This window comes from Notamacropus eugenii, chromosome 6 (genome assembly GCF_028372415.1).
Source record: "Notamacropus eugenii isolate mMacEug1 chromosome 6, mMacEug1.pri_v2, whole genome shotgun sequence".
NCBI lineage: Eukaryota > Metazoa > Chordata > Mammalia > Diprotodontia > Macropodidae > Notamacropus > Notamacropus eugenii.
In genome coordinates, this window is record NC_092877.1 from 279,991,681 (window position 1) to 280,001,794 (window position 10,114).

A 10,114-nucleotide genomic window follows, 5' to 3' on the forward strand; every position below is an offset into this window, starting at 1 on the left:
GAGTGAGGTACAGCTTATTCAAATCTTAGTGGTCAAAGATGCAGTCTTGAATATAGGGAACACTAAATATGCCAATTTGGCTGACCCACAGAATATGGAAAACAGCGTAGTATATACTCAGCCTAGAAATACAAGCTGAAGTCAGAGTGTGAGTTGTTTTTTTTAAAAACAATTGGGCGTAAGTGACTTGCCCAGGGTCACAGAGTCGTTAGTGTCTAAAGCCAGATTTTAACCAATATCCTCCTGACTCCAGGGATAGTGTTCTATCAATTGTGCCATGAAGCTGCCCCATGTGATTTTTTTTAATGTCAAATAGAAGTTTATAAATTTTATCCTAAAGAAAATGCTAAGCCATTGAAGTTTTTTTTAGCAGAAAAGTGACATGATATCACCGGGGACTACTGGTAGCCATCCTGACATGTAACATCTAGATGTTAGAAATGGCTGAAAAAAACCCACAGTAACAAGTATGTAAAACAGTACAGTTCTCGACCACAGGGCAAACGTAAAAGATGTAAGATCAGACAGAATAACTCTCGTGGTTAGCAAATGAACTCCTGTGCCTTACTTAATAACAACAGCCAGAATAAGATGAGGGTCTTGTTAGGAGAGAGGAGTAATGATCCTATCCTAGAAAATTCTTTTATCCTCAAATGCTGAATGCTTTCTTAACTATGACAGTTTCCTGGGTGTTTGTCAAAACAAAGTCTATGTCATTTGAGCTGTCTCTTTTATATCATCCATTTTTGTTTTCTCATGACCTTGCTTCCCACTTCTGTATTTTACATACAAGCTCATTTGCTTCCATCTAGGTAAATCCTTACTATGCTTATCACCAACTTGCTATGGCAATCAAGTTGTCTGTCCCATTAGACTATAAGCTTCTTTCAAGTAGAGATGATTTCATTACATGAATTGCATTGCTAGCACCTAGCACAATACCTGTAATAGTACTATATACACAATAGTTGCTTAATAAATACTATTTAATTGACTAATATGCATCAGTAGCATAGTACTCAGAGTTATCTCTGTGTAAATATGGAGGATGGCTTTGCTATTCTTTATTTACTTTCATCTGATCAATTATTTTTACCTTTTTTCCCAATTTGACAAAATTTATTCTTTGGTAAGGTGGTCCCCAGGGAGCTGGGTGGGTCTAGAAGTTTCATTTTTGCCATCTTTCTCAAAAATATAAATATATTTCTACCTCACAAAAGATAACCATCATCAAAAACTAATTAGTGACAGTAACTTTGAAGGTCTTTATTGATGTTTTAATTGGTTCAGCGTTGCAAAACCGTTCATTTCTTTAAATTAGTGCCTTCAAAGCATTTTCCTAAGGTGAGAGAAATTGTCCACACTAAAATCCTATGCCATACCCATATCCTGGGTAAATAAGAGATTTTGTTGAGGGAAGATACATAAAACTGCTGTCAGTGCCAATCTAGGGAAGACTTCCTTTCTTGACTGAAAAAACTCCAAGTAGTCATGGTAGTGGCATCTCTCTACATCATTCTTCTTCTTCTCTTCCAACATGGTCCTCAGCAGTACAGAAGGTGGTTTTATCCCAAAGGCATGCTTCCTCTTCATAAGCAATTTTGAAAGCTTTTAGTGTTTCAGGATCCTCCTTTCCATTGGCATTTGCATCCTTAATCTCATCTGATCTTAATTAAATTTGGATGCCATCCTGCCCCATCTCAACAGCAACCAGATATTTAATACAGAGAAACTTCATTCAGCTATAAGCCAGATGACTATGAACTCTACTTTCACTTACCTCAAAGACAAAAATAGCCAGTAACATCCTAACAAGTGGTGGAATGGAGCCTAGGAAAAGGAAGTGTGAAACCATATGATAGTCTTGGAAAATACTTGCCTTTTGAAAGTTCAATATTCTCTTTGGCCTCTCTCCTCCCAATTTTAACTTGCTGTTTGTAGTCTTAGATGTATACTTCTCTCAGGAATCACAGTTTAATTCAGTGTTGGTGCTCATGAAGTGCAACTGGTGAGATTCATACCAACAAGCAGCCTTAATAAGCTGCGAACAAAGACTTTCAGTAAGATAGTATAGTAAGAACAAGTGCTACAAACATGCCCTGGCCTCCCCAAGAAAAATCCAGAGGCATACTTTATTCACATAATGCAGTCTCATGGGAAATGCGGCTCAAACAGTGACACACACTTAGAAGACTCATTTGTGGCAAAAGAGTGACTCAACACTACCAGCTTTCTATGTTCTGGATATCTGTTGTTGTTTATTCCATAGCTGATCTTTCTCTCTGATGCAAACTGTTCTTGACAGTTCTTGAAACTCTCTTCCTTCACAGGTGACTCTATCTGTAAAACTATTTGTCCTCATGCTGTCACTGTGCTCTGGCTTGTATATGTAGTCATTTACTAGTGCATGTTCTCTGTTTTGGGACTGCTCCATTCTCTATGATCTTTGATGAGGGTGAAGAGAGAGACAGACAGAGAGAGACAGAGAGAAAGACTGACACAGAGAGAAATAAAGACAAAGAGAGACAGACAGACAGACAGACAGAGACAGACAGAGAGACAGAGAGAGTGAGAGAGAGACAGAGACAGAGACAGAGAGACAGACAGAGACAGAGACAGAAAGATTTTTCTCCTTTCACTAGGTTCTGGATTCAACATTCAATTCTGGAATTCTCCAACTTCTGAATTTGTACTTTCCTACATTTCTGACCTGGTTAACTGCTTGACTGGTAAGTCTTTTTTAAGTACATGAACTTAGGAGTAGCTTTTATTTTAGCCAGTTGTAAGATTTTTCATTTCACCTGCCTTCATATAATGACCAAAGCTCTGTGATATTTTCTAAAGACTTATTCATATATTTTGGTGGCATTGCAGTAAAATTGTTTTGACTCCTAGTCTATACAGCTGATTGACTGATTTGAGCCGTCTGAGCAATCAAGTGGGGTTAAAGTAAAATTCACATCTTTATATTTGCTTTAAAGTATATGGATTAGAAAGAGTCATTGTAATTAAATCTATGTCTCACACTAAATTTTTAATGATCTGTCAGAATCTAGACAATGTGTGAGGTTTTAAAACTCACACATCTGTTATTCTTTTGTGAAGTTTCAAAAGCTTTGGGGTTATTAATTATTATTTCACTTTGCCTTGTTTTGATTCATGATGGACACAAGAAAGTGCCAGATGACAAGAGATGTTCTTTTTTGATTAAAGAGTAATAGAAATGATTTATTGACAATAATGACAAAAAGCGATTAATGAAATGGTATCTTTAGTACTGACTTAGCAATCCAAATAAATCTGCTCAAACGAAGTTGATAGCTCTACTATTTATTACATGATATTTCATTCTTACTGCATCTTTATTTGGGATGGGAGGTGGCTCTGGTTATACTCTATAGCAACAATGGAAGTGACAGCTGTGACTTCATTATGATAAAAAACAGAATGATTATTCATCCAAATATAAGTGGTTTTTTTTCTTTCAGTATTGATATTTTACTTCCATCAAAGACTGCATTATAATCAGGTGACCCTCAATTCCTGAACAACTTTCCAAGTGACTACAAGCTCTAGACATCTTATCAAACTGAAGAGACTTCAAATACAGTTTTGGAAATGAACTATTTCCATCATCTAAGGCTCATATCCAGGTGATGAAATTTATAGCCTTAGCAACTACTAAGGGGTTTTGATCAACTGGTGAAATTTGGATCTTTCAGAGGATGAAAGTCTCGGCATTGTAAAGAAGTGAGTCTCTCCTTATGCACTGTAACATCAAAGAACACCTCAAAGGGTAGTTTTAAAGAGACAATTTGGTATAAGTATCTGGTAGTTCCATCTTCTAATCTTATCAAAGAAGGTACTGAAAGTCAAATGTCTGTCATATATTTTTTAACACAAAGTTTTAAATGTCTGACCATCCACTTGCATGTGGCTGGAACTTTCTAGCTCTGGAATATACAAGTGAACACACTCTAAAACTGAGAAGGGAATTAAAAACATCTTCAACCTCATCCTCTGTTCACTGCCTCGATCAAATACAGAATCAGTTTCCTACAGCTGGGGCTAGGGGTGTGTCTCCATACCTTCCTAAGTTATCCTTCAGAACTAAATTCTAAAAGACCACTCAATGACATTAATTATTTCTGTCTTTATTATGAGCCACACATGATAATATGTGGGTTGTTTTTTTTTTAGCCTGGTTGTGAACAATTTGGACAAGAGAAAATGAAAGAGCAAACAAAAATCTTTAAATTCAGTAGTCGGTATGAGATGTAAATGTGTTTTTAGAAAGTTATAGATAGGGGAGGCTTAAATCAATATCTTGTGACAAAGTAAAGTTTGAGAAAGCTATTGAAAAATATATGATATTCTTCCGAACATAAACAAAACTTGACTTGGATGAATCAACTTATAAGTGCATCACTTAATAAATGAATAATTAAAAACTATAATTTTCCATCCTTTGGACAGGCTGTTGATGAATATGCCTTTAACATTTTATTAAATTATAAACATATGTATTCATATGCCACTTAGAATGTTTAACCTATTTCCATTTTACCTGAAAACATCTTTGAATAATTGATTTTATGTCATGTTCAGAGACTATAAACAAATCCATGTATTTTCTAAAAAACTAAACAACAGTTGTGTTCTTCTGGTGATTTTCTTGAGTCCAGCTAAAGTGATCATTCAGCAATCTGCCTAGCATTAGTATGGTGAGACTGAATGACCTAACTGCTTCCTGTCTATTTATTTCCTATGTAAATTAATGACTTTCGTTAGGAAATATGGTTCCCAAAGATGAAATGCAGACAAGGGAGAAGAAAAGATAATACTATTCTCAAGACAGGTGAGAATCACTAAGATATTAAACATTTATTTAACACTAATTTCCATGCCTTGGAATATCTAACCATTCTGATACTTTAGAAGTCAGTCACATTTCAGTCTAATACTCAATGGGCATACCAAGATCAAAGTAGACTTGGGTAATGGAGATTTTTTTATTATGTCTACTAAATATTCAGTGCATGGTTCATTATATTCACTTCAGCTAATCATTGTGATATAATTACAGACACTGTGATTTAATTCATTTTTTTTTTTAAATTGCAAGCATTTATTAGTGAGTCTTTCTAGCTCCTTGTGAACAGGCCCTATTTCTGCAGAGCTGGTGGATTATCATTGGCTGTGTAATGACACTGTTATTAAAGAAGTGACAAATAATACTGCATGCTTGCTACACTGTAAATCACCCATGATCAGAAACAAATGATGCCACTCACTTATTTAATTATGAGCTATGAATTATGTAGAATGTCACCACTGATGATTTCAGTGTAATTGGATAATTTTTATTTGCGTTTACAATCCACAGAGACAGTAGTCTAATTAAATCTGGTTGTCCCTAGACATATTTAGGTCTAGAGATTAAAAAGCCAATTAATAATTTCTATGAGCAAAACATTCTCTGCTACATGAACACATAGACACAGAGTTCCATGCGGTCAGAAGTAAATAATAATGATGATGATAACAACATTTTAATGTTTACAATGTATGTTTCAAATGTTCTATCATTTTATCCTCCTAACAACCCCAAGAGGTAGATGACGGTCTATTGTAGAAAAGGAACTGAAAAAGACATAGGTTAAATTATTTGCCCAGTTAGACACCTAGTAACTGTCTATGACTGGATTTGAACTGAGAACTTTCTGAATTCAGGTTCATTGTTTTATTGCCAATAATGATAATGAAAGGTAATATTTATACAATTCTTTTAAGATCACAAAGTGATTTGCATGCAGTAAATATCTTAATTGTTATAATAACCTTGAACATTTACCTATAATGGGTATTATTATTCCCATTTCATTGGAAAGTGAGCCAAAAAAAAATGTCTTGCCCTTCACTGCATAACAAGTTAATGTCAAAGGTAGGATCTTCAATCAGATCTTTCTGATTCAAAGTCCAACACTCTAACTACTACCCCAAAGAATATCTCAAAAGTTTGTTTTTTTTTAGTTTCAAGATATCGACAGTTCCAGAATATCTTATTAGTTAGAAAATTACCATGTGGAATGTTTGATAAAGTGATCTTTATTCTTCCATTGTCCAGCATCTGTACTAGCATGATATTCACATCTACCCATTCAAATGATTCTTATGAATTATGGTTTTAGATTTAGTATTGATAGGAAGAAACACATTTTGGTTGGTAGACAAAGCAAAATGACATCACTGCATATCAATTTTATACATTTGGACACTATAATGGCTATATATTCCCTGCAATATTTTTGTTCCTCTCATCTGAATACATGATAATTTAACAGTATACTTTGGTTCAATTAGTTAAAACAGTTTGACATGACTTGAATTTTATTATTATTTTATAGGGAAATCAAATACTATATTATGTTATTTTACTTTTATAATAATAATTTTGTTTACACAGCACGTAAAATAGGGAATCTGGTAAAAGAATGAAGAGGAAGTGATAGACTTTCAAAATTTTAGGACAAGCCACTGAGCTCCTAGAATAGTATGACTAAGATTCTGCATCTCATCACCATCTTACTCTCAGCAGTAGCATTCTCAGTCCATTAATTTGAATCCAATTTTCCTGGTACTATATTTCAGAGAATCTGGTTGCCTCTGCCCTCAAGGTTGTCTGGTTTTGATTTGATCTTTGTAAGAATTCTGACAAGCAACTATTGAATGTGTATGTGCAAAGCCCATAATAATCCATGTTGATCATAATCAAGGATTGTTTGGGTGAAAGACTCTAGGTTCTTTGTAGAATTAAATGCAAAGGGAAAGAGCATTCAAAAAATTCCATGCAGAAATGCTTAAATTATGCCTTAAAGTCTCTTTCTCAAGGACCTTGTGATTTAGGAAATTTTCTTTTTCTTCTTCTTCTTCTTCTTTTTTTTTTTTTTACTAAGAATCAAAGTGATTTTTATTCCATAAATTAACCCATTTATTGTTGAACTATGGGCTACAGATATTTGATAAGAAGATTTTACTGGTCTTTCAGTTCTTTCAGTCTTCTGATGGCAGATTTGACTGTGACTGCAGAGGGGGTATTGTAGGTCCATGCACTACCAGCTACTGTTTTAATAGCAGATCCACAATGCCAGATACCCACAGCCCATCTCTTCATTTTGATCTTGCCACAGAAAGAGCAGGCATACTTGGCATGTTGGCTAATTTCAATTTTCTTCACCATCTTTATGAGGGATGCACCATAATGTGCTCCATATTTAGCAATAATTCTAACCTTCTTGGAATGTTTAGCCATGTTGCCAGTTGCAGGGCTAGAGCTCAGAGAGGGATTTAGGTGCTTTTCATGAGTTGCAAAGATCCTTTATTTTCTTTAAAAAGATATTTTAACATAGTCCAAGCAATATAAGAAAAAAATAATTGGTTACAAAATAATATTTTAAAGGTCTACTGCTCTCAGAGCAATATACACAATGAAGTTTCTGTCTTTCCAAAACATTCATTTTTACAAATAACGGCCTTGGCATTTAACTCAGAAAGAATATACTAATTTTATACGTCTATTTCTTGAACAAATTAGCCTTTTGATCATATGTTTTGTTTTTTGGTGAAGGAATAATATGAATTATTCTTCCCGACATTGCTAATTTAACCTTGATTTAACTTGAAAATGTAAGATTTTGTACAAAGGAAATTACTTTTTTTAACAGATGGAGTCCTTTCTCATGGTTTCTTCTCAGGAACTTTTTAGATCTTCTCAATTAAATTCACTGAAAATGTCTTCATGTGTGATGGGAATAGTTTATCAGTGTTTCTATTTGTAATCTATCTTATCATATTCTCTTTTTAATGGAACAAGATGTCCAGAGCACTGAATCCCCCATCACTATTAGCTGTTGCTTTTGTGCCAGTTTAAAATCTATATAAAAATTAATCTTCTATTTCCTTAATCTGGTCATATGTTCTGTAGTATAATAGTACAATAATGCTCCTTAACCTTTTTTTTCCCTCTTTTCCTTAGGATTGTCAATTGTCACACAAGTTTATATCTTCTTAACATTTTGTAGTATTACATCTAGTACCTGTGGGATTAAGTCAAATAATATATGTAAAGCACTTTGCAACTTAAAAGTTATGTATAAATGTTAGGTGTTGCTGCTACTGTTACCCATACCAACTCTACCACTCCTATTTTCTTTTTACTCTTAATAATTCTCTTCTTCTGTCTAGTACTATATCATATTTGTTTCATGGAGAATTAGATTCTGTTTCTATATCGGAAGCCATGTTGGTGAAATATCCCCCAAATTCTCCTGCTTCCTTTTCTCAGAAGTTACATCCTTCCAATTGTTCATCCTTTGATTCACCTTACGCTTTCAGTCTCCTGTTTTCATCTTCCTTAATAAGCTGGCATTTATACATGTTATCCTCAAATCCTTTTACTTTCTTTACAAGTTTGTGTCGAAGCAGTAAAGTAGTGGTGCCAGAAGTAGACTAATACAGGAGGTGGTTGTAAAAGAATTGTAGGAGAGGATTGGGATTAAAGTCTTAGGTCTAATTTCATGTCAGCTCAACTAGAATTTGCTAAGTGCTTCCTATTGGTCAAGAACTGTACTGAGTGCTAAGGGTTCAAAGAAAGTAAAAACAAAACAAACAAACAAACAAAAACAGTCTCTGCCTTTAAGGAAATCACAATCGTTCAATTGACCTGGTTCTCAATTTTCTCATCTATAAAAGGTAAAAACTACATGATCTCTCAAATTCCTTCTAATTTGGTACGATTACCTTACAATCGAAAGTAAACATAGAGCAATCCACATAGAACATCAGTGGGGCAGTTCCCTCAGCTTCTCTATCTGTTCCTTCCAACTCCCACAACCATGAAAGCCTGGAAAATGGTTGTGAAAGTTGTTAGGAACATATGGAGGAGGGAGTTTGTTTGTGAGAAAAATGAGTTATCTCTTGAGCAAAATTAGTTAAAATGCCTACAGGAAACCTAAATGCAAATGTCTTATAGGAAGTTCTCAGTATAGGATGGAAGCATGAGAGAAGTAGTTATATTTTTGTGAGAATTATTGTTAAGGTCAAAAGTAAACTACTGTTCTTCGTATCACTACTACCCAGAAAAATATATTGCCAAGTAAACTTCCTTACCACAGCCTTTGAGTCACCTCATCACCTTTATCCATTTAAATCCAGGCATGGATGATTTCTCTGTGGCTTCTTATAACACAAACCCCTATCCTAATTTCCCTTGCATGAGTGGAAGAAAAGGGGAGTATTCAAACTTCAGCTATTTTTCCTTTATTCTTCCAGAGTAGAGATATCAAAAAGCAGAATGCAGACCCAACAAAATTTAAATGTAATTATGAAATATTTAATAAAATAAGTAAAAATGAAAAAAGATAATGTTAATGGCTTTTTTCCTAAGTCAATATCCATCCAGTCAACAGGGATCTTATGTATGGTTTAATGGATCCCATTTCTGTTTGAATCTTTACATCACTATTCCAGAAGACTCACTACCTTTTTTAACTCACTTGCTAAGGCTGGGCCATGCTATCTCCAATGTGGTGAGAATAACTTAGGAAGGCTTCTGAATAGTACACTCTGAAGAAAGAGCTCCTCATTAGTTATCTCTATCAGAGTCAAATTTTCCTGCTAGTATCATTTACCTTGGCCTTGCCACATACCTCAGCTCGTACAACTTTATTGTCAAGGTAACATTCAGAGCACCGATGATGACAATGAATATGCCAGCATAATTCTGAATCGCTAAGTATAACACATTCTTCATATAGAAGGTGGAAGAAAAACACCAGTATGCCAAATCCCAACACCAGAAAGCCAGTCATAGTAACAAAGAGGTCAATACACATTAACACTGCATGGGACAATACCATTCACAAACATTTCACCCCTCCTCCCTCACTGGGGTCTTCCCACAAGTAAACAAGACTAGCTGTGCCTGCCTGTGTCCTCTCTCCTCCACTCTAACTGCTCTCACCAACTTCCTCCCAGCTCTGTTCCACCTTTCCTGTTCCACCTGTTCAGCAAACTCCTCCCACCACACGTGACTTAGGCTTCCACATGATTTAAG

General features: G+C 34.9%; 1 protein-coding gene across 1 annotated transcript; it reads right to left on the reverse strand.

Moving 5' to 3' along the window:
* Window positions 1–7,033: 7,033 nt before the first annotated feature.
* Window positions 7,034–7,330, reverse strand: LOC140511402 (large ribosomal subunit protein eL43-like). Its single transcript, XM_072620445.1, has one exon. It carries the CDS (start codon window positions 7,310–7,312, stop codon window positions 7,034–7,036), a length of 279 nt encoding a protein of 92 aa, XP_072476546.1. The 5' UTR covers window positions 7,313–7,330.
* Window positions 7,331–10,114: the final 2,784 nt, after the last annotated feature.